Here is a 26,369-nt window from a genome sequence, read left to right on the forward strand (position 1 = left end):
TTGTGTAACCAACCTGTGTTCATTATTAATGCTCTTGGGGGCTGTGAAAAATATGTGGACGTATTATAGTTATAGATTCTGGTATTTACCTTGCGTGATGCTAAACCAAAGGGGAATTTAATTATATTAAAAGGCAGCCCAAATTTTGCATAGTTTGCATGAATAAATATAATATTAGAAATACCATAACTAATTCACAATGGTTTTTATTGGCATTTTTTTAAATTAATAAAATAATTATAGTTCCCATGTATATGTAAATATTAAAGTTGCTCCAGTTTTATACAGGACATTATTATATCTCAATAAAATAATATCAATTTATGAAATGATTAGGTAATTTTATCAATAATAAAATCAATAATATCCAGAGTCAACCGCTCATATGTGTGTATATTATAAAGATAAGGAATTTCGGTTGGATGTTCATCCCTTTTTTCCATCTCTAGAAATTTGACACCATCCCCCCCCCCCCGTACTGTCCCTCTCATCAAGCCCATCTGAACAAACAACTAACATATTTACTGCAAGTGTTTGAAAGCGATTAACCCAATACAAATAGCTACTAACCCCAACCATTTTGATTGATCCAAAGGCCACATTTTTAAATGAGCCATGCTCAGAACATTCGCCAGAGGAAAGGTGCGCTTTAATATACATTTATTCATCAAAAATAATTGCTGTATGTTTGGGAAGGGGGGTGGGGGGGGGGAGAATAAACAATCATAACCATAGAAAATTCCAATTTGCTATATGTCAGTAAATTGGTGAGAGTAAGATCTTGCTGTTTATCTGAATACTGTTGCTTGACAAGCCGGTTGATAATCGTTCTGCCAGCTATTCAACCATAATTTATTGATGTTATATATTTTAGCACTTCATTATTGCTTTTCCATTGAAAGTTGTCATTTAGATGAAAATTAGAAGACCTCTTATCTGTTCCAACCAAAAATATAAGTTTGCTTTGTTGCCAATAACCTGGATTAGCGTCAATGTTGCACTCTTGATTTATATCAATTATTTTATTTTACTTTATTTTCTTTTTTCTAGGTCAAACATTTAAAAAAATTAAGTAGCAATTATGATTCATTTTTATCAGTGAAAAGCCATGATAAAATAATCCTTATCTGCAGGGAATTAAAAGGGACCATAAATCTATTTCCCTTTAACCAACCAGTGAATAAATATTTAAAGATACTAATTTATGCCTTTAATATACATGTCGTAGTTTTAGAAGTTCTTTTAAGGTATTCACTCTAATTTCTAATGATTCTGACTCATTTTGGATTGTTCCGTTGGTATCCCTAATCACTAGTATAATGGCCAAATATATATTTTTTAAATCATTTTTGGTATGACGGTGTCACTGGTAATGCTTGGATTTATTTGTTCTCCCCAACTGTCCTTGAGAATGTGTCGGTGAACTATCTTCTTGAACCACTGTGGTCCTTCTGGCAAATATATTCCACGGTACTCTTGTGTTTAGATTTCTAAGATTTATCCCCCGCAACAGTAGAGGATTGGATACATATAGTTTCACGCTAGTTTGGTGTGCTGCTTAAATGAGAACCTCCAGGTGCTGCTGTTCACATACATGGCAACCCTTGTCTCTCTCGGAAGGAAGGGTTGCGAGTGTGGGAGGTGCTATCAGAGTAGTCTGGGTGAGTAACTGCAGAAACTTTGCTGAAGAGGCCACATTGTGAACTGGTGGTGAAGGAATGACTTTTTAGGGTGGTGGAAGAAGTGTTAATCAAGTAGACCATGTTTCATGGATGATGTTGAGCTACTTGAGAGTCCTATCTATCAGAGGAATTAAAACAACAGTCTGATTGTAAACTGAACAATGCTTAGACCATAAAATTGAAATGGTGAGCTTTTGGAAAATGTCAAACATCTCCAAAAGTTAATTAATGTTCTTAAACTTTACCTAAATTTAATGACTTGTTTATTCTTCAATGGTATTTGGACCAGCTCATGTAGTCTGTGTTACCAGTTCAGTCCATGGATACCAGGATTTGTGTTACTTCTGGGAATGCTGGAAGTTAGTATTGATTGTGGTTTCATGCCAAATGGTACACAGTATTGTACACAATTGATGACATTTCATTGATTTATTTTTCAAATATTATATTCAGAACCTGTGCAGTCTGTTTAATATTGTGCCGTTACACTGTTGTTTGATTTATTTTGCAGTAGCAAATAGGATTGATATTGGTTTATTATTGTCACTGCAGCAAGATACAGTGAAAAGCTTTGTTTTGCATGCTATCCAGACCAATCATACCATACATGAGCACAACAGGTACTGCAAACAGGAAAGTAAACTGAAGCAGAATATATTGTTATATATTTAGTTAGGAGATTGATAATATGGGAGCACATGAGCTGGTTAAGCCACAGCACTTTTATTTAATTAAAAATAGTGTAAACACTTTTGAAAATGTATTTGTTTCAAAATAGAATTTAAAATAATTCCTGGTGGATACGAGTGCATACATGGCCGCCCGAAGGGGGGGGTGGGGGGCAGGGGGGACGGCTCACTCTCTGAGTCTGGGCAGCTCACGCTGCGAAACTTGAGGGCAAGGCTTTTGAAGGCGGGGATCTCCCTGGCCAGGTTCTCGCAGGGGCGAGGGGGGGGGAGGGAGGCGGGGGGGGGGGGTAGGCCCATGGGGTGCGGTTAGAGGGGGGGGGTGAGAGAGAGGGGGGTAGGAGCCGTGCCGGGGGGGGAGGGGAGAGGGGAGGAGAGAGAGGGGCGGGGGGAGAGAGAGGGGGGGGGGGGGGGAGGGGGGGGGGGGAGGGAGAGAGGGGGGGGGGAGGGAGAGAGAGGGGAGGGGGGAGAGACCCCAGCCGAGGCGCGAGGCGCGGGCGGCGGGCGCGAGCGATCGAGTGTCGACCGATGGAGCGCCGGTTGGGCTTGTGGAGTCTTCAGCTACGATCTTTAGTCTTCAGTCGACAGGGCGACTTTTGAATAACGGGGGGAGGAGGGAGGGGTGGGAGGTGACGTCAGTCGCAGTGCGAGCAGATGGCAGGCAGGCCGATCCATTGTCATGTCATCAGCGAAAAACGCATTTTGATTTCAAAGTTTGATCGGATTTGTGAAAATTTTTATTAATAACTCAAGAAATAAAGCACAATATTTTCAGGTAAGCCGATTTCGGACTGCAGGGGGTAAATCTCTACCAGAAAATGTTTAAAGAATTCCCGTGTTTGCCTCATTTTTTTGAGAAAATGTGAAAACACACAAACAAATAAATACGCGCACACACATCCAAGATCAGAGTTTTATAGTTATAATAAGGGTATGTATGATTGAATCAAAATCAAGAATTATAAATTCACATTTCAAAAATCACAATTCAGTAGTACTGATTTTCAGTATTCCACACTGATATTTGAGAATACATGAGGTTGTATGCAAAATACTGATTTTCAAAAATCCAGTTTCTGTGTCGTACGTTCTATAGCATTTATGTGAGAAATACCGATTTTCCCATCAAAATACGGAAATGCTTGATGAAACTTGGTAGCTCTGCAATTATTCACAATCACATTGTGTTTGAGAATTCAAAATTTGATTTGTGATCTTGTTTATGAGTCATCATGGAACTAGTATTTGTTATAATAGTATGACAGTAAAATAGGTTAGTTTGAAAGCGATCATAGTAATGTAAATGCACCATTTAGTTTGACTTCAATTTTCATGATGGAAATTGAAGTCGAACTTAATGTTGTATTCACATCACTATTCCATGGTGAAATTGATGTGATGTTGTTAGATCAGGAGAACCATTAAAGGTGCACTGCACACACACTAACATAGTCGAACAGTAACAGACAATCAAATCAACACACAAAACATTTTCTAAAAAAAGTTTTTCTTTACTGCAAAAACTTACAGTATTTTATTTGCAGTTTTTGCATGCTCCTTTATAACATTTTACAACATTCCAACTTGATTATTAAAACAAGGACAACTTCAATTCTTGATTTAAAAATGAATACAACAATGACCCCAATCATCCCAATCCACCCACTCATTACTCTTGACTAAACCAAAATTATTTCTGAAATATTGGTCATATATTTGGTGCAAAAATGCTCCAAGATAAGGCTAAGAATGCACCAGAGAGCATGTAAAACCTCAGAGCTTCCAGGGCCCTGGACCCTGGCCGCAAGGGACTTTGAGTTTCGCGCTCGTAATTGTTGGAATCCTGTCATGCCACCCCCCTTTTTTGAAAAGCTTGGTACTGGCCTGGCACATAATACAACGATTGAAAATGTTCCCGTATCTCAGATACTGAAGAAATAATGCTGGCTGGCTGTTACTGCCTCCTGCATTTATTGCTGGTTCAAGATACTGGCATGGTTGGATGTTTTTGGTTTCTCTCAACCCCTTTTCTAAAAGCATTAATATACAATTTCAAATGAACCAGGGGTTTATCCTTTTCCAGATTGTTTATTATTAACGTTTAAACCTGGTCATTAATTTTTAGCGTACATTCCGACTGTGGATAGGTGCTTCTCTGCTAATCTGCTGATTTCAATTATGGATTGCTGAGTGATGGGAAGGGGAGTTATAGTTAACATTTCCTCCGTGGCAAAAGGATTTTTTGGGTATTTGTAGTATGGCTGGTCAATTTAGATAGAACATTTTCAGGCTCAAACTTGGTAACTTACAAGACATTTTGTGGTTCATCAGTGCTTTGAAAAACCACTTTGAAAGAGCTGTAGAACCACTGTCTAAGCTACATTGGCCCATATTTGTTGCTGCATTGGAATGTGAAATATGATTATGCGGCATTATGATGAGCTAATTGAAGACAAGAATTCTTGATTTCAGTTCTAAAAACTGTGTCCCCTTTTCTTCCCACCACATCCACATGGATTAAAATTATGTTTATTTTGCTTTGATGAACATTATCTTTATGTTATTTGAAAAGGGAGTGAATCTTAAGATGACAAACATACAATTTGCAATCGACTGCACTAGATGTTCATGAATCATTACATGTTGTCGGTCTAGTTTATAAATTTGTTTTTTTTCCTTCCAGGGTGAAACTATAAAATGGCTGTTCAATGATCACATAAACATTTTTAAAATATGAATGAATTCACGACACTAAGAGAGAGACTGGGAACGTTAATGGCCAAGTTTGGGTGAGTAAATTCTTAGCAGTTTTGCTCAAGATATGTATTAGAAAAATAAACTACGAACCAACATTGTGGATAAGCATTTTTAAATTTGATTATGATACTCTTGTCATTAAGCCAGTTTGCCATTAAGCCGTGTTTTCTCATCATGACTTTGCAAATGATGCTTTTACATATTGTGAGTTAGATTTCAGAAGAAATAAATGTGAAAATATCAGAAAGCATTAATAATCGTTAGAGGTAATGACAGAAAACCAGTTACCTTTGACTGAGGCTTTCTTTATATTTAAGTTATGTTCCAATCCTGTTGAACTTAGCTGTTTATGTCATGAACAAGTTCTGAGCTGCATCCACAGCACACCAAACTGAAGGCAGTGCTTCAAATGCTTTGCTTGTTCTGTACCATGTTGTACTCCTAATCATGCTCTGGTATTGTTTTTCTGGGGTACCATTTGTGCCGTGCAGTTTGCTATTCTTAACATTAATATGAAATACAGAGAGAAAAACAACATAAGGATCAGTGTTCTTAATAAACAAAGATAATTTATTATTAGAGCAGCCTTTGCCCTATTTTTTTCCTAATTTACAATTTTTGCCATTTTATGATATCCTTTTTGACAGTCCTATGAAAGTGGGTTCAAAAGAAGATTACACGTAGCAACAAAGAACTGCAGATGCAGGTTAATACACAAAATGACTGCTGGAGTAACTCAGCAGGTTACATCAATGGAGCATCTTATTATCTTCTTATCCTGTGCTCTGATTACAGGGGTTTTGTATTTGGGGCTTGATTCCCTTCTGTCTATGATGGGGATCTTTGCAAAAAGAGTCAATGTTGGAAATGCTGCCCACTTCTGACCACCCAGCATCCTCCCCCTCACAAAAATGAGACCCGAAGACCAATTATAGCAATCATTCATCTCTTAAATAAGTTAAATAACATCAATCCCTGGCTAAGTTTGTTATAAAAGCAGCTTTTTAAAAACTTCACCTAGGATTTGAATATTTTTAATTCCATAGGTTTGGGACCACCATGAAGTGCTCTGAGTTGATTTACTAGGATGTTTATTCATTCAGTTACACATACACAGGTCTACCAGATTCATTGACTGAGCATTGAGCATAGCCCATTGAGTTAGAGAATTCCAAAGATTTCCAGCTCTGAATTTCAAAATCATTATTTTAATCTCCGTCCTAAGTAGATGAACCCTAATATTTAGACACTTTCCCCTAGTTCTTGTTCCAACTAGTTCCTTCAGTTAATACCTTTCACAATCTTAAATGTGTTCATGAAATTACCTTTCTTTTTCTTAGCCTTGGTATGGGCCAATCTTCCTTCCTATCTTCTCATTGTGCACACTTCTGTTCTCAGGAATGAACCACATGTACAGTGCCCTCCGTAATGTTTGGGACAACGACCCATCATATATTTATTTGCCTCCGTACTCCACAATTTGAGATTTGTAATAGAAAAAAAAATCACATGTAGTTAAAGTGCACATTGTCAGATTTTAATAAAGGCCATTTTTACACTATTTGGTTTCACCATGTAATAATTACAGATGCGTTTATACATAGTCCCCCCCATTTCAGGGCACCATAATTTTTGGGACACATGGCTTCATGTGTTTCTAATTGCTCAGGTGTGTTTAATTGCTTCCTTAATGCAGGTATAAGAGAGTTCTCAGCACCCAGTCTTTCCTTCAGTCTTTCCATCACCTTTGGAAACTTTTATTGCTGTTTATCAACCTGTGGACCAAAGTTGTGCAATGAAAGTTAAAGAAGCCATTATGAGACTGAGAAACAAGAATAAAACTGTTAGAGACATCAGCCAAACCTTAGGCTTACCAAAATCAATTGTTTGGAACATCATTAAGAAGAAAGAGACCACTTGTTAGCTTACTAATCGCAAAGGGACTGACAAGCCAAGGTAGACCTCTGCAGCTGATGACGGAAGAATTCTCTCTGTAATAAGGAAAAAAAAACAAACACCTGTCTGACAGATCAGAAACACTCTTCAGGAGTCAGGTGTAGATTTGTCAATGACCAAACTTACTGCTAAAGCAACAAAGGAGTTTTTCAAAGCTATAAAATGGTCAACTCTTGAGTGTCCAAGTCAATCACCCAATCTGAACCCATTTGAGCATGCCTTTTATATGCTGGAGAGAAATCTGAAGGGGACTCACCCCCAAAACAAGCATAAGCTAAAGATGGCTGCAATAAAGGCCTGGCAGAGCATCACCAGATAAGACACCCAGCAACTGGTGATGTCCATGAATCGTAGAGTTCAAGCAGTTATTGCATGTAAAGGAAATGAAACAAAATACAAAACATGACTACTTTCATTTACATGACATTGCTGTGTCCCAAACATTATGGTGCCCTGAAATGGGGGGACTGTATAAACACTGCTGTAATTTTCACATTTCCACAAAATGTATAAAAATAGTGTAAAAATGGCTTTTCTTAAAATCGGACAACTTGTACTTTAACCACATGTGATTTTTTTTCTATTACAAATCTCAAATTGTGGAGGACAGAGGCAAATAAATAAATGATGGGTCTTTATCGCAAACATTATGGAGGGCACTGCAGCTACATTGTATCACAGCCAAGGCAATGATAACCTTAAAGTCTGAAGAAAGGTCTCGATCCAAAATGTCACCTATCCATGTTCTCCAGAGATACCGCCTAACCTGCTGAGTTATTACAGAACTTTATGTCATTTTGTGCATTAATCTGCATCTGCAGTTCTTTGTTTCTACAAGTATAACCTTCTTTTGCGATAGAGATCAAATCTTCTTACACTGCTCCAGCTGTGATTTCATCAAAATCCTGTGCTGTTGCATCAAAACCTGTTTTAATGGATATGCGATAAATGCTTGCAGTGTGCACCTTATGGATTTAAATCATTTTAGGAATCATGTAAGCTGGCAAGGGTGCAGAGAGGAATTGCCAAGATGTTACCAGAACTTGAGGGCCTGAGATATAGGGAGAGGTTGAGCAGTCTATAGCTTTATTCCTTGGGCAGCAGGAGGATGAGGGGTGATCTTAGAGAGGTATATTAGATCATAAGAGGAAATATTAGTCACAAACCGACTTCAGAACATCCTCGAGAGGGAAGGTGAACAGCCGGCAGTAGTTGTGCATGGAGGCACAAACGACGTCGGGAAGAAGAGGAAGGAGGTTCTGCAACGCGAGTTTAGAGAGTTAGGAAGAAGACTAAAAAGCAGGACTTCTACGTTGTTTATCTCTCGATTGCTTCCAGTACCTCGTGCTGGTGAGGACAGGAACAGGTAGATAGGGGATCTGAATGTGTGGCTGGGGGGCTAGTGCAGGGAGCAAGGATTTAGCTTTATAGACCACTGGGATCTCTTCTGGGGTAGGGGTGACCTGCCCAAAAGGGACGGGTTGCACCGTAAATGGAGGAGGACAAACGTTCTGGCAGGCAGGTTTGCTAGTGCTGCACTAAATAGTGGGGGGGGGAGGGATTGACAAATTGGGAGTATAAAGATGTAGTTAAAGGGGAAGCGAGTACAGGATAAGTTACAAAAGAAACCCAAATTAATGGGAAGGAAAGTTTGAGAAGGGATAAGAGAGTACGGTCAGGGCCAATAGTAACCGGGGTTGTGGCGCCATTGAGTGTGGCTGCCTAGCCTGCAGCTGTCTGTCCTTTCATTCTTTTTGTTATTTTTAGTCTGTTTTAAAGTTTGTTTTTGGAGGTCTTTTAGTCTTTTTTTATCTGGGGGAAGGGGGGGGAGGGGGAAACTTTTTTTTGTCACTTCCTGGTCGAGGATGCGACTATTCTCCGAGCCGCATCTTTGCCCCCCTCCTCGCGGCCTACCACCTGGATTGGCGCAGCCTTTCCTGCTGGAGACCGGCCAGAGCCTCAGCTTCAGCAGTGGCAGCGCAGCACTGGATTCCACCGCGGAGCGAGCGATGCCTTACTGGGGTCGCCGTGTTGGAGTTCCGGAGTGCTGGGACTGCCGACTGTGGTCTGCGGAGCTGTGGTGGTCTGAGGAGACTTTCCAGCCGCGGAGTCCTGGGATCTCTCGCCGAGGTCGCCAGCGTTGAATCTCCGTCCAGCTCGGCCTGTGGACTTCAGAAGCCGCCGTCTCTGGTAGAAAGCGGCCAATTCGGAGGCTCTGGCTCTGTGTTCTTCCGTTCGAGGGCCTGAAACATATGGCCCGTAGCGGCGACTACGGAGGCCTCAATAGGCAACGACTACGGGTGAACTGAGGAAGAAGACTGAACCTTCGTGCCTTCCCTCACAGTGGGAAACGTTGATTCCGCTGTGGGGGGATGTTTTTTATGTTTTATGTTAAATTCTAGTGTTGTGTTTATCTTATTTGTGTGCTGCATGGTAACTCAAATTTCACTGCCCCAATTGGTGTATGTGATAATAAATGTCCTTTGTCCTTTTTGTCTTTGAGTCAGAGGGGAGGTGAATACCGAAGTCAAAGTGTTGTATATGAATGCACGAAGTATAAGAAATAAAGTGGATGAGCTTGAGGCTCAGTTAGAAATTGGCAAGTATGATGTTGTGGGAATTACAGAGACATGGCTGCTAGAGGAACAGGGCTGAGAACTGAATATTCAAGTCCTATCGAAAAAACAGGCAGGTGGGCAGAGGGGGTGGGGTAGCTCTGTTGGCGAGGAATGAAATTCAATCCCTTGCGAGGGGTGACATAGCATCAGGAGAGTCAGTATGGATAGAACTGAGAAATTGCAAGGGTAAAAAGACCCTAATGGGAGTTATCTACAGGCCCCCAAACAGTAGCCTGGATATAGGGTTCAAGTTGAATCGAGTTAAAATTGGCATGTCGTAAAGGTAATGCTACGGTTGTTATGGGAGATTTCAACATGCAGGTAAGATTGGGAAAATTAGGTTGGTACTGGACCCCAAGACCCCAAGTTTGTAGAGTGCCTCCGTGATGGATTCTTAGAGCAGCTTGTACTGGAGCCTACCAGGGAGAAGGCATTTTTGGAGTTTGTGTGTGTAATGAACCGGATTTGATAAGGGAACTCGAGGTAAAGGAGGTAAAGGAGCCATTAGGAGATAGTGACCCTAATATGATAATCTACAATTTGAGAGGGAGAAGGATAAATTGGAGGTGTCAGTATTACAGTTGATCAAAGGGGACTCTGGAGCCATGAGGGAAGAGCTGGCCAATGTTGACTGGAAAGTTACCCTAGCAGGGATGACAGTAGAACAACAATGACAGGTATTTCTGGGAATAATACAGAAGGTGCAGGATCAGGTCATTCCAAAGAGGAAGAAAGATTCCAAGGGAAGTAAGGGGCAACCGTGGCTGACAAGGGACGTCAGGGATTGTAAAAGAGAACATGCATAACATAGCAAAGATGAGCGGGAACCCAGAGGATTGGGTAACTTTTAAAGAACAACAGAAGATAACTAAATAGGCAATGCGAGGAGAAAAGATGAGATAAGAAGGTAAGCTAGCCAAGAATATAAAGGAGGATAGTAAAAGCTTCTTTAGGTATGTGAAGAGGAAAAAATTAGTTAAGACCAAAGTTGGACCCTTGAACACTGAAAATGGCAAATTTATTATAGGGAACAAGGAAATGGCAGACAAGTTGAACAGGTAGTTTGGATCCGTCTCCACTAAGGAGGACACAAACAATCTCCCTGATGTACTCGTGGCCAGAAGATCTAGGGTGACTTAAGAAAATTCACATTGGGCAAGAAATGGTGTTGGGTAGACTGATGGGACTGAAGGCTGATAAATCCCCAGGGCCTGATGGCAAAAATCATGGGTGGTGACAAGTCAGTATACAGGAGGGAATTAGAATACCTGGTTTAGTGGTTCCACAAAAACAGCCCGTCACTCAACGTTAACAAGACCAAGAAAGGGGGAATTGTAAGACCACGTGCTATTTTTCGTTGGTGATTCAAATTCCACTGGCAGCTTCATATTCTGGACCCAACACATCGATATAATCACAAAGAAGGCCCTACTGTGCCTCTAGTTTCTTGCGTTTAAAAAGATTTGGCATATCGCCAATTACAAACCTCCTCAGAAAGTGTCGTGATTAGCTGCATCTTGGGCCGGTACAGCAATTCTAATGCACGTTAATACAAGAAGATGCAGCGTGCTGGACAGCCCAGTCCATCATGAGCACATGCCTCCCCACCAATAAAGACGGCTTCAAGATGGCAGAAACTATCATAAAGGAACCACACCATCCGGATCATGCCCTTCTCTCACTGCTCTCTTCAGGGAGTTAGTACAGAATCCGTAAGTCACATATCATCAGGTTGAGGAACATCCACTTTCTTACAACTTTACAACTATCGGGTTCTTGACCCAACGTGCACAACCCCAATCTTCCCTCAACAATGGAACATTGCAGATCACATTGAGTCTGAAACATAGAAATATAGCTAACTTTTGCCATTCTGTTTGGTCATGTGTGACGTCTTCCATCCTCGTTAGGTTAGCATCCCCGGCTTCCAAATCCTTCTAGAATGTTTTGGTTTTGGTCGGCCTCTTTTCCTTCTTCCGTCAGGTTGCCATGTCATTGCTATCTTAGGTGCATGTTGTGGTGACATTCTGAGTACATGTCCTGTAAGAAGTAGAGGCAGAGTATTTTACAATCTCATAGTAAGATGGAGATGACTGTAGTGAGAAAGGAATCATCTTCATTGCTTTAGCACAACACTTTTATAGGTACTCAATCCTAACCCTATTCCAACTTTAATTATTGAAGGAAGTTACATCCTAACTTTATAATCTACCTTTCTTGAGCTTTAATTTTCAATTACTTGAAGAGCCATTGCAATGATCTTAAAAGCATAGAAACATAGAAAATAGGTGCAGGAGTAGGCCATTCGGCCCTTTGAGCCTGCACCGCCATTCAACATGATCATGGCTGATCATCCAACTCAGTATCCTGTACCTGCCTTCTCTCCATAACCCCTGATCCCTTTAGCCACAAGGGCCACATCTAACTCCCCATTAAATATAGCCAATGAACTGGCCTCAACTACCTTCTGTGGCAGAGAATTCCAGAGATTCGCCACTCTCTGTGTGAAAAACATTTTTCTCATCTCGGTCCTAAAAGATTTCCCCCTTATCCCTAAACTGTGACCCCTTGTTCTGGACTTCCCCAACATCGGGAACAATCTTCCTGCATCTAGCCTGTCCAACCCCCTAAGAATTTTGTAAGTTTCTATAAGATCCCCCCTCAATCTTCTAAATTCTAACGAGTACAAGCCGAGTCTATCCAGTCTTTCTTCATATGAAAGTCCTGACATCCCAGGAATCAGTCTGGTGACCTTCTCTGTACTCCCTCTATGGCAAGAATGTCTTTCCTCAGATTAGGAGACCAAAACTGTACGCAATACACCAGGTGTGGTCTCACCAAGACCCTGTACAACTGCAGTAGAACCTCCCTGCTCCTATACGCAAATCATTTTGCTATGAAAAAGGGTCTCGACCCGAAACGTCATCCCTTCCTTCTCTCCAGAGATGCTGCCTGTCCCGGTGAGTTACCCCAGCATTTTCTGTCTATCCTTGGTTTAAACCAGCATCTGCAGTTCCTTCCTACACATTCTCAGATCACCTATTGAGCTACCATGGACTAGTTTTCTTTTTTAAGTGTGCTTTACACAAATGTCTTACTCTTTTGAAAGGTTGTTTCTTTTTTAATGTCTTGCAGAATTTTGTGTAATTATGTATAATTTATATTTTGTGTGTTGTCTGGGTCTATGTGCCTGAAAGCAAAAAAAATAATTGTACCTAAACCTCACCAGACTTGTGTATATGACACTAAACTTGACTTGACTTGTTTTCCTGCTTACCTATCCTGCATTAGCATTCTCAATATTAGCCTGTCAAATAATAATTACAAATATAAACTATTTTGATTGCCTAATCATACTATGATTTTCTAAGTGCCCTGTTATTATGTTCTCAATAATAGAATATTTCCCTGACCACTGATTTCAATCTAGTTTTTTCTCACCTTTCTTTCTTCAATATCCATGTAATATTTCTTACATTACTATTGTTTTACACTTGAGACTACTTGAGAATCTAGAGAACTTTGGAAGATCATCTTCAATGCCTTCACTACATCTGCAGCCACTGCTTTTAAAACCATAGATGAAAGCTATCACACTTGCAGAGAATGTGTCAACATTTAGATCCTTTAATTCCCCATTATCTTGTTAGACATATGGTTCCCTGGATTGTTAACACAACATAGGCAGATGCAAAATATTTGCTTTACTGCAGCTTCAATATAATTTCAATATAATTTCAATATACCTCAATATAATTTTTCCCAGTTTCCATATTTATTTATACAAATTCACCAGGAACAACTCTCCTTTTCTTCGAAATAGTGCTGTACCACTCTTGCACTTATGATAGTGGTTGAGACATTGGTTTAATGTTTCATCTGAAAAAAGGCACCTCCAACAGCACAGCACTCCCCCAATAGTTCACAGCAGCCTACATTTTGCACTCAAGTGTCTGGTTATGACTGTGTGGTGAAGCACAGATCCAATGCCATTAATAAATTCACAGACGAATGAATCATGGGTCAGTGCACAGGAGAGCGATAGAAGACATGTTTGACTGGTGCTGCAACTACAATCTCTCACTCAACAACAACACAACTTTAGAACTACTTATTGACTTCAGAAAGGGGGAATCGGGAGACTTTATGCCAGTTTTCATTGGTGTGTATACTGTAGAAGAATGTGGCCCAGCACATTGATGTATTGTATCAGCGCATTTACTTTCTTGGAAGTTTAAGGGGATTTAAGGGCATGTCATTGAATATTCTAATAAACGTTTACAGATGTAATGCAGTTATTTCTCTACATTTGAAATAAAGCACAATTTTTCTTATTGATGACATGCATACTCGTGCAGCCCAATGACTATTAACAGATCTTAATTGAGCAGATAGCGAATTATATGTGTGTTCCTTATTATAGTAATTGTCATCAAACTCCCCTGCACTGCATTGGTATGATCATTTATAAGATTTGGAAAGGAGAGCCTTTTGAATGTTTATATAAGTGTCTCATAAAATTGAGTGTGCTGTTTTGGGCAACACCTTTTTACTTATTTGCTGTGATTATACTTTGGCTTACATTATACTTCATGGACTTCTATGCTGGTTACAGAGAATTGCATACAATATATGGCACAGAAACAAGCCAGTTCGCCTTTCCAATCCATGTTGACATTTAGTCTTCACTGGAGTCTGCTCTTATTTTTCTTCATCCAAATCTATCAGTGTAACCCTCTCGTTCCATGTTCTTCAAATGCTTGTCGAAGTACCTTATAAATCTCTATACCATTCATTTCAATCACCCTATACATATTATAAATTCCACATTGTCCCAACTCTTGGTAAATATGTCTCTTCTAAATTCTCTACTGGATTTCTCATTGACCGTCATTCCACCAAAGCCCTTCATAATTTAAAAAAGTCCTTTATTAAATCATTATATAACCTTCATTAGACCATTTTATCAAGAGCTAGAAGATTCAGTCAGTTCATTCCTACCCAAAATGTGTACCTTTATATTTCTCGTTTCATGCTAGAAAATCTTGTGTCCTCGTATCATTTATTACATACAGTGTATGCTAATCAAGATTTAAGACCAATTTTACATTTCAACTTTTCAATTATTTTTTTTCAGAAACATGCTCTTCCACTTGGTTTACTTTCTCTCTGGCTTTGGTAACCTGTGGGACAACATTTACTGTCCCCAGTTTTGGTTAGAACACATTTAAGTATAATGACACTGTTGAAATGAATGGGAAGTTCATAGAAGGTTTCTCTTAATTCACTTAATTTAAACTTTTTTGTGTACGCAAGAGTTTTTTTAGTATTTTGATTGTTTTCTTTATGTTTCAATAATGTTAAAGGCATTTAACATGTCTATGACAGTTTGACAGCCGCTAAGCCTGATGCCGAGCCTCAGTTGTAAAAGGCATCCTGGAAAAGCTCTGAGCTAGTCTGGGTTTTGCCAACTAGCCTGAAGCTCGCTCTGACTGGAAGTCTGCACTTGGACACACATTGGAAAAATAAGTCTAGCCCACAGGCAAGCGACTAGCAAGTTCCATTGTCTCCCCAGTCAATGGAAGATCTGGCCCTTTGTTTAAAAAGTCACACAAGATTTTACTTTGGAAAAAACGCCATATTCTGACCTTCCAAACAACCACAAATGGAGAAGCAGATAATGAAATCATTCTGAGCTGTAAAAACTGCCCAGATTGGCATCAACCAGGAGCAAGGATGCTGATTCCAACTTTGCTCCTCATTAATCAGCTGGAACAACATCAGCGGATATGTCATTTGAGTGGCTGTTTCCATTTGGGGAAACTTGATTGTAACAGGTTCCACAAATTATTTTTGGATTGGTATATATTTAAAAAATCTTCTGATCAGGGAGTTGGCTTTCTTTTCCTATAAATTATTGCTTAGGGCGGTGTCCCAGCATATTGTTTTTATTTAGCACAATATCCAAAATGGTGAGTCAATGGTTTTAGTTTTCAAGTTTTCAGTGTGACCGGAAAATGTTTGAGGGCAAAATATTACAAAATAGGATGTTGAAAAATACAATGCTGAGAGATAATTGAGATTGATCACTGACAAATAAAATCTTACAGCCTACAATTGTAAATGCTGCAGTTATTAATCATCATGATTTTAAGCATGTTTCAAAGACTCTTACAAACAAGTATCTGATTTGAGAATCTCTCCCCGCATTTACTGTTGTGATAAATTGCTTAAATTTAAAAAATGTTGTGACATTTATGTTTTTAATTTGGAACAATTATCCCACATGCGATTCCAGCAGTATTTAAATAATATTTTATTTAACTTTAGAATGCTATGCAGTTCATCGATTCATATTCATTGATAGATATTGTGCTGGAATCTATATTCTTTGTATTTTTAGCATTATGCAAGCTGCTGACTGGCAATAATAATATGGTATATCCTCATAAACGGCACATGAAATGTATAAAAAATAGATGCAAAGTACTGGAGTAACTCAGCAGGTCAGGCAGCTTCTCTAGATAACATGGGTAAGTGACGTTTTGGGTTGAGACCCTTCTGCCTGGAGAAGGGTTCCGACCCAAAACATCACCTATCCATGTACTCCAGAGCTGCTACCTGACACACTGAGTTACTCCATCACTTTGTCTATTTTTGTGTAAACTCCCACCCACACTTATTTGGCTTTTCCTAAAATGTATATATAAGATTGGGATACTAGCAGAGTAAAATTTAAAAAAAATCTGGAGTGAAGCTTTGATTATATTTTGTTTTTCTTTTGTGACTTCCTTGATGTTTTCCTATAAAATGAAATGCTATGCAAATCATCAACTGTAATTTGATGATATCTCATCTTTAAATGTTTCATTTTTAGAGATCAGCCGGTCTTCTGAGTAAGTCATGGGTAGCTGTTGTAGCTGTCCAGATAAAAACACTGTCCCAGATGACCATCAAACAAAATTTAAGGTAATGAATTTAAAATATGCTGACCTTTATCGCTGTCTCCTATTTGGAATACATCTATGAAATATCTGTTCCTTTTATTCCCATAAATTTGTCCCATTAGCCAGTGTTGCAGTAGAATTTGTACATATGAGCATCACAGTCCAATCGACTCAGCATGTTCTGTTATGCACGTTTTCCATGTCAGTACTCAATAATTGTTGGTCAATATTCAGTTTTAAAAGTTGTTTGGTATTAATCAAAGATGGTGCCGTGTGAGTCTCACTTTTGACCCATTCAGTAAAGTACAGCTAAGTAAATGGAGACAGAGACTGCAGATGTTTGAATCTCGAGCAAAAGTCAGAAGAAGGGTTGTAACATGAAATTATATCGGTCCATTTCTCTTCACAGATGCTAAGTCCCTCCAGTTTTTTTGTGAAAGCTAACTTAATGTTATGCGAGGAAGAAAATCACATTTATTTTTCATTTGGCAAACTGTTACTCAACTTCACCATTGGTAGAAGCTGCACCATGGCCCATGTTTACATTTCTTCTGTGTTTATGTGTAAAGTACAACCATGACCACATCTTTCCTCCTACCCTATCTTTTGTTGCCTGATTGTAAGGTTTAGGTCGCCTCTCACAGATATGAGCCTAGTCTCAAGATGTTACTGAAGTATTTTTTCCTGCTGACTGGTTTCTTGCCCCTTTCACCACTGCCCATCACCCCACTTGTGGCACCCTGCAACAAAATTTGCAATCTGTACATCATTGCTCATTTCTTCCACCGCGGAAGTCCTCAACATATCTTTTAATGGCTCTCAAAGAGAATCCCAATCCCAACATCTCACACAAACTATTTCCACAATTACATTGAAACCTCCTGTTTGCACCTACCTCCATCCAATCCTTTCCCTGCCCAATGAAGCCATACTTTGATGTTACTGAAATGAAGGGGAGTAACTCTGGCACCCACTCCCGACTCCCACTGCTTCATTTACTTTGTGTCTGAGTTTGCTAAGAGTAGGAAAACCCTTACATTTATCCTGGATGGTACTTTGCCATTTTAGTTTTATCAATTTTCGTTCACATTAGTTAGTACTCCCTCACTTTGCTGTATAGCGCCATCTACTGTGTGAAAAGATCACTTAATTTGTTTTGGACAAAAATGCTGGAGAAACTCAGCATCTGTGGAGCGAAGGAAATAGGTAAAGTTTCGGGCCGAAACCCTTCTTCGGACTTAATTGTTAATTTGTTTTATTGACTTTTGAATTAGTAAAGTTTAAATTTTGTCTTCAGATTAAATGGGTAAATTCCAATTTTTAAATACTTTTTCGTACATTGCATTGCTTCTTGCAAGCTCTGACTAATTATCACCCCATTTACTGGTGCCACTTAATCCAAGACCTGTACTTAAAAACAAACCTTGGTGTGTCTTTTCCACACAGCCCCCAACTGTAATAATGTCTGACTCCAGCTGTGTGTTTTCCATCATTCTTCTCTACCTTCAGCCTGTGGTTCTACAGTCATCCACAATGCCTTAAGGCCCTGTCCCACTTACGTGTCCTTGGCACGCAAATTACGTGACCTTGTCGTCGCGTTGAGGCGCACGGGCATCGTGTGGCCGCGCGGGGCCAGTCCCACTGAGAAGCGCGGAGGGGTATGTAGTTGTGCGCGGTATCGCGCGGTGCTCCACAATTTTGTAGCGAGTGAAATCTTTGCGCGCCAACGACCTGTCGAGTAACTGACGGCCAAAGTGGGACAGGCCCAAGACCCTGGCGCGACGCAACGTCCCACCTCCAACAGCAGCAGAAGCAGGCAAACGATCGTCTAGCTTGGCCTGGGGCTCACGGCCGTTGCGGATCCGGTCCGCCCCCACTTCTACTCCCAGAGTGGGGCCTTTGAAGATAGACACAAAAAGCTGGAGTAACTCAGCGGGCCTGGCAGCATCTCTGGAGAGAAGGAATGGATGATGTTTCGGGTCAAGACCCTTCTTTCAGACTGAAGAAGAGTCTCGACCCGAAACATCACCCATTGCTTCTCTCCAGAGATGCTGCTGGTCCCGCTGAGTTACTCCAGCATTTTGTGTCCATCTTCAAATGACGTCACGCGCTCCAGACGACTGTGCGGGCGCATGAAGTCGCGTGCAACCTTCGCGGGACTATCACGCCTCAACGCGACCATGAGGTCGCGTAATTAGCGTGCTAAGGACACGTAAGTGGGACAGGGGCTTTAAGCTTCTGTTGACTATCCAGGGGCTCAGTTCACATTCTGCCCTCTGAGGTTCCCTGGTTCTACATCAATGTATCAAAATAATGATCCTACTGATAATATGTTGTTATTTGATTCCAAATCCCAGTATTTCCAAAAAAATTACTGATCATGGAACGTACAACCTTAATGGAGGCCATTTACCTTCATTAAGCTGGTGCCAACTGTTCTGTGGGCTCACACTCCTGCATTTCCTCCCTCCCGAGACTGTTGTGTTATTTTCTCTCAAAATCTTGTCCTTTTTTTCTATTGACTGTTACTATTCGGTTCCCACCACCATCTGAAGTACCTACTGGATTGAGCTAGTTCAGTTAACAGAACATCGAAATAAGAAATAATGAAGTAAATTAAATTTCAAATAAGCATTCTTATAGCGGAAGTGTTTTTTTTAAAAAAAGCAATAACAAGTTGAATATAATTAGTAGATAGCTTGTTGAATAAAGTATGCTTTATGGTTCAGTATTGTACCTGTGAACCTTTCTTGTTTACCTTTTATTTTCCTAAAGTAGCATTAAGTAGGAAATACAGATCTAAATGCTGCTGTAGAATCAATTAGCAAAGGTTTGATTGCTTGACATCCAGACACACTCTACACTAACATTTACATTGATTATTTTTTTAAGCTAATGCTCAACTAATTTTCAGAACTTTATAGTGGTGTGTGAGAAGGGAATTTAACTATCATGGATCCTATATACTAAATGTCTTGCATATATATATACTCCCAGTATAAGATACACTCGTTTTTTGTCACATTTAGCATATCTCCTGACTAACTGTGGGCAGCACATGAATGTTCAGCTATTATCCAATGAAATGTAGATGTTTCCATTTCATATTTAATTGGTGTTTAGTGAACGCTGGTTTAACACTAGTGAATTGAGTAAATGCTGCAGTTAGTAAGCGCTGGGTAAATTCATACGGTTCTCTTCCAGCATTTAACTATTTTTGTGGGAGATGGGTTTTATAAATGCTTCACACAAGGTTGACTGTTGCACATATGTTCTGTTTCTCATAACTTAATGTTAACTACATACTAAGATTATGGATTTTGTTGTGTCGAATGGGGAATTGTGAAGGTTACCTTAAAGACAAATCCAACTCCCATTATTTATGTGTGGGAAGGAACTGCAGATGCTGGTTTAAACTGGGTAGACACAAAATATTAATTTAGTTATTTGGTAATAAGATGTGAAAAATGTATCTACTCAGAACATTGTACATTTTTGGCATTCTCCACTCTCGGGGCTTACAAGTCAATACTGATATTGGTATGTTTTTGGATACTTGGGGAGTTTAAGAATACTGAAGTTGAGATAGACTGAATAGAGAGGCTGTTTCAGGGATAAGAGTGAACTGCTTCTGTTCCTGTATTTTGCAATATTAAGTTTCTCAAAAGACCTTGCTTACTTGTTTCTCTAACCCTCTATTTTGTTAATATAACCACAACTAATATTTGTATGTGTTTTCTAGTTCCATCTTCCTGAGTTCCAACCATATTATGCCATGTGCTTTTCTTTCAAATCCACTACTTGAACACTTCTTGCTGTTTACTGGCACCTCCCAACTATGCTTGTTCTTGCTTCCCTCTGTCCATACAATAGTCTTCAAAGATTAGTTTTCTGCTTTGATGTATTTTTCATTCTTACAATGCAACCATGCAGTATACTGTTGGTTTATCTTAATATCTGAAAAAAACAAAAATCGGATTAATGCCTTCACATCTATAAGGCCTGCGGATCTATTCATGATCACCTTTTTACTTTTTTCATATCTATGTGATCTCAGTGTTAGAATGACTGAACTCCTTTTTCACATACAGTCAACAGTAAAGTAGACTTGTATAATCTGAAGTACTATGGCAGGAATATTTCGGAATATACAAAGAATAGTGAAAAAGTTAATAATTAAAGGAAAAGAGAGAAAAGGAAAAGCAAAATTGGATACCATACAAATTATTAATAATGGGCCGAAAGTGAGTTTATAAAAATATATAGATAATGTTACTTGGAAAATAGTGAATGCTTTGAGGAAGCAATGTAATAATGTAATAAAACATCTCAAACATAGACACAAAAAGCTGGAATAACTCAGCAGGACACGCAGCATCTCTGGATAGCAGGAATGGGTGACATTTCGGGTCGAGATCCGTCTTCAGACCCAAAACGTCACCCATTCCTTCTATACAGAGATGCTGCCTGTGCCGCTCAGTAACGGCAGCATTTTGTGTCTGTCTTCGGTTTAAACCAGCATCTGCAGTTCCTTCCTATAATAAAATATCTCAGCAGCTCAGGCAGCATCTGTGGAGGGTGTGGACAGATGACGTGTTGGGTCGGAATGCTTCTTCAGACTGATTGGAGTGGGGGGAAGTGGGGAGATATTGATTAAAATTGGAGAATTCTATGTTCCTATCATGGAGTTGCAAACTACTCGTGGAATATATTGTGCTGTTTCTTCATTATGGGAATAGAAGTTAAAATGGCTAGCAATGACAGATCCAGCAGGTCTTGGCAGACTGAATGCATGTCTTCAGCAAAATGGTCGCCTAGTCCATGCTTGGTATAACGACTGTAAACAAGGCTTGAAGGCAGAAGTCCATGTGCACCTGTTCTCACCTGGAAGAGCTTGTGAGGTCCATGGATAGAAATGAGAGAGGAGCTGTAAGTACAGATGTTACTCTCCCTTGTAACCTCAGGACCAGGTTGGGTTCGGAAGGGTGAGCAAACCAAAGAAATGTAGAGGGAGTGGTCTTTACAGAAAGTGGATAGGAATGGGAAGGGATGATATGCTAGTGGCAGAATCACATTGAAGGTGGTGCAAATGTTGGAAACTGCTGTGTTGGATGCGGGGGGGGGGGGGGGGGGGGGGGGCTGGAGGAGTGAAAGGTGAGGACCAGGGAAATTCTATCTTTGGGCATCTGGGGAAGGGGAGCAAGAACAGACCTGCGGGACACAGGCAAGACACGAGTGAGAGCTCCATCCACAACAGTAGGCAGGGATTCCACGTTTACTGAAGATAGAGGACATCTTGGATGTCCTAGAGTGGAAAGCCTCATCTTGACAGGAGATGCAGCAGCGATGGAGAAATTGAGAGTTAGGGATGGCATCCTTGCAAGAGGCAGATTGGGAAGAGGTGTGGTCAAAGTAACTGTGGGAGTCTGCGGGTTTATAGTAGTTGTCAATATATAGTATGTCCCGACCTCACTTCTCTTCTCAGCTTTCTCCGCTCTACTTAATCAGTCTGAAAAAGGATCCCGACTCAAAACGCCATGTAATTTCCTCCACAGATGCTGCTTGACCCACTGCGTTTCTCCAGAACTTGGTGTTTTGCTCTAGATTCCAGCATCTACAGTTTCTTGTAGCTTAATAAAAGATTCAAGAGAGTTTATTGTCATGTGTCCCAGATAGGACAATGAAATTCTTGCTTTGCTTCAGCACAACAGAATATAGTAGGCATGAATAATACAGAACGGATCAGTGTGTCCATATACCATTATATAAATATATACACACATGGATAAATAAACAGATAAAGTGCAAATAAACAGATAATGGTCTATGAATGTTCAGAGTTTTGTATGAGTTGAGTTTAATAGCCTGATGGCTGTGGGGAAGTAGCTATTCCTGAACCTGGACGTTGCAGTCTTCAGGCTCCTGTACCTTCTACCTGAAGGTGGGGGGAGATGAGTGTGTGGCCAGGATGGTGTGGGTCCTTGATGATGCTGCCAGCCTTTTTGAGGCAGCAACTGCGATAGATACCCTCAATCATAGGGAGGTCAGAGGCGATGATGAACTGGGCAGTGTTAATTACTTTTTGTAGTCTGTTCCGCTCCTGGGCACTCAAGTTGCCAAACCAAGCCACGATGCAACCGGTCAGCATGCTCTCTACTGTGCACCTGTAGACGTTAGAGAGAGTCCTCCTTGAAATACCGACTCTCCGTAATATTCTCAGGAAGTAGAGGCGTGCTAATGTGCTTTCTTTATAATTGCATCAGTGTTCTCCGACTAGGAGAGATCTTCAGAAATGTGCACGCCCAGGAATTTGAAGCTCTTGACCCTTTCCACCATCGATCCGTTGATATAAACGGGACAGTGGGTCCCCATCCTACCCCTTCCAAAGTCCACAATCAGTTCCTTGGTTGTGCTGGTGTTGAGGGCCAGGTTATTGTGCTGGCACCATCTGGTCAGTCGGTCGATCTCACTTCTATACTCTGACTCGTCTCCATTAGTGATACGTCCCACAACAGTGGTGTCATCAGCAAACTTGATGATGGCGTTCGCACTATGACCGGCTACGCAGTCATGAGTATAGAGTGAGTACAGCAGGGGGCTGAGCACGCAGCCTTGAGGTGCTCCCGTGCTGATTGTTATCGAGGCTAACACCTTTCCTCCAATTCGAACAGTCTGTGGCCTGTGAATGAGGAAATCGAGGATCCAATTGCAGAGGGATGCGCACAGACCCAGTTCTGCGAGTTTGGTGACCAGCTTGGAGGGGATAATTGTATTAAATGCCAAGCTGTAATCAATGAATAACAGCCTGACATACGAGTTTTTGTTGTCCAAGAGCCAGCGAGATCGCATCCACTGTTGATCTGTTGTGGCGGTACGCGAACTGCAGTGGGTCCAGGTTTTTGTCGAGGTAGGAGTTGATTTGCACCATGATCAACCTCTCACAGCACTTCATCACCACCGGCGTTAGTGCCACTGGTCGATAGTCATTGAGGCACGTCACCTTGCTCTTCTTGGGCACCAGTATAATTGATGCCCTTTTAAAGCAAGTGGGAACCTCAGACCTCAGGAGAGGTTGAAAATGTCCGTAAAAACTCCAGCCAGTTGGTCCGCACAGGTTTTTAGAACACGACCTGGTATACCATCAGGTCCAGGCGCTTTTCGAGGGTTCACCCCTCTGAAGGATTTTCTGACGTCGGCATCTGTGACTGTGACTGAAATACCATCACAGCGAATGGGGGCTCGGGAAGGCACATCAGTGTTCTCCCTATCAAAGCGTCCATAAAACGCATTGAAAATATTTCAATGATTCTGAAAATAATTTAGATTATGAAGCTTTAGACTGAATAATTTTGAAATCAAATCATTATTAATGTGTATCTTTGAAAATATTAGCAACCATGTATTTACTTGGACAAAATCCTCCACATCTGTAAAAAATCTATACATATCAGTACTTTTAAATTGTTAAAGACAAGCTATTTGGCAGAAATATTAAAGTACATCAAACAGGCGATTTATATAAATTGTTTCTGCATTTTGAATACTTAGGTGATTGTTTGGATAAAATATTACAGTTTCAGTAAGCAAGTTACAAAATAAAATCATCTTCGGACAATATTCTTGCATTAAATGCGTCATACAAATGCATGACTTTTTTTTAAACCAAGGTTGTTTAATGCATGGATTTATGTTTTACAGCTGCCTCTTGAATATTTTGCTTCTCATTTTTGGATGTTTTGTTGGTTTTATTAGTATTTGACCAAATTCAATATTTTCAGTTTATTATAAAAACTTTGGTTAAGATGTGTAACGTTCATTTTCCATAAAGCACAGCTAAATTGAAAGTAGTAACACAACAGTACATGCACACTCAGAGTCGTTATAACTCATTTAAACTTACCAGCAGCCTTAAGGTCACCGCCATCATGCCACTGATCAGTATGTTTTGGAAACATATGAGATTAATCACATATGCACAGTTTGGAAATCTCTTCCAACATTCATTCAGCAAAATTACATGGAGTTGGAGGTTTTTCCAATTTGGCCTTCAGCACTTTTTTGGGTTTACTTTTAAAATAATCATAGTGATTCAGCACAGAAATAGGACATTTGGCCCATCATATTCCTATCTATACTAACTATTTACCAGCATTTGGGTGGTAGCCTTCCATATGGTGTCAAATCAAGATTTGCCCAGATACTTATTAAATGTTGTGAGAGTTCTTGCCTCCAACTTCCACTCAGGAAATGTAGATCACACTTACTCAGTGGTTCACCTCACACTTATCAGGATTAAATTCCATGTAATCTTACCAAACAACTTCAACTATCCTCTTTACTATTAGCAATGCCACCATTTTACTTGATATTTGCATATCTAGTAATCGTATCTATACATATCCAAATCATTAATATCAATAACTAACAGGAAGGGTTCCAGCTTTGATCACTGCGGTCCACCCCTAGTCACAGGCTTCCAATCACAAAATCAACCTTCCACCATCACCCTCTGTCTCCTGTTACCAAGCCAGTTTTAGATCCATAAGGGGTTGATGGGCAGATGGAACCAGCTGGTAACCGTCTTGCCCTTAACAAACATAAAATGCTTTGTCCACCATTGTCTTGTCTTGTCCACCATTGTTACTTTGTGCCTCCTCTTTGCCTTGGTAATTTCATTCTCAAGCATGTCTCTCCCCTATCTATATTCCTTAAGTCTTATTTATGGTCAGTCTGAAAATAAATTACATAAACTTTTAACCACCATAATCAATCAGTCTAGGAACGTGTATACTTTTCAGGTTTCTAACATAGTTCCTTGCTGTCGACAGTATATCAACATCTAAGTTACTTTAAATTTTGTGATCTATTCCTTTAGATTAAATCAATTATATTTCCATTTGTATGATATTGTAGAATTCCCAATTTCCTCCTAAACCTACCTGTTATTCCCGGTTGCTAAACACTTTAACTTCCACTCCCAATTTCCATACGAACCTTTCTGTCCTGGGCCTCCTCCACTGTCAGTGAGGCCCAGCATAAATTGGAGGGACAGCAGCTCATATTTCGTTTGGGCAGCTTACACCCCAGCGTTATGAATATTGACTTCTCCAACTTCAAGTAACCCTTGTTTTCCCTCTCTCCACCCCTCCCACTTCCTAGTTCTTTAACCAGTCTGACTGCCCCCTTGATTACATTTTATCTTTGTATGCTTCGTTGTCATCTTCTCCTAGGCAACAATGTTGGTCCCCTTTGGTGTCTCGTTCTCACACCTTACACTTCCTTATCTCTGTGTTGCCCTCTCCCCTGACTCTGTCTGAAGAAGGGTCTCGACCCAAAACGTCACCATTCCTTTTAAACTGCCTGTTCCTCTGAGTTACTCCAGCATTTTGTGTCTATCTTAATTTCAAATAAATATTCGATGTTTGACATTGATAGTTGTTGAATTGACACTTTGTGTGCAGTGAGTTACTAGGTTGAAGAATCCTGAGGTATATACTTTATTTTTATTCTTCCCAGGTGATTAATGTGGATGATGATGGTAATGAACTGGGTTCTGGTATAATGGAACTTACAGATACAGAATTGATTTTACATACACGAAAGAGAGATGCTGTGAAATGGCCCTACCTCTGCCTGCGTCGATATGGCTATGATTCGAACCTCTTCTCGTTTGAAAGTGGTCGGAGATGTCAAACTGGACAAGGTATGTTTGTCACATTTAAT

The 26,369-nt window shown here is 40.2% G+C and overlaps 1 protein-coding gene across 1 annotated transcript in view; it reads left to right on the forward strand.

Moving 5' to 3' along the window:
• frs2a (fibroblast growth factor receptor substrate 2a) overlaps positions 1 to 26,369 on the forward strand; it is an 86,730-nt gene that overhangs the window by 47,439 nt on the left and 12,922 nt on the right. Inside the window, exons 2-4 of the mRNA XM_055650722.1 lie at positions 5,052 to 5,157; positions 16,577 to 16,668; positions 26,163 to 26,349. Of these exons, the coding sequence (XP_055506697.1) occupies positions 16,603 to 16,668; positions 26,163 to 26,349 (253 nt within the window). The 5' untranslated portion in view covers positions 5,052 to 5,157; positions 16,577 to 16,602. The remainder of the gene's footprint in view (positions 1 to 5,051; positions 5,158 to 16,576; positions 16,669 to 26,162; positions 26,350 to 26,369) is intronic.

Source organism: Leucoraja erinacea, chromosome 19, assembly GCF_028641065.1.
Source record: "Leucoraja erinacea ecotype New England chromosome 19, Leri_hhj_1, whole genome shotgun sequence".
NCBI classification, from domain to species: Eukaryota; Metazoa; Chordata; class Chondrichthyes; order Rajiformes; family Rajidae; genus Leucoraja; species Leucoraja erinaceus.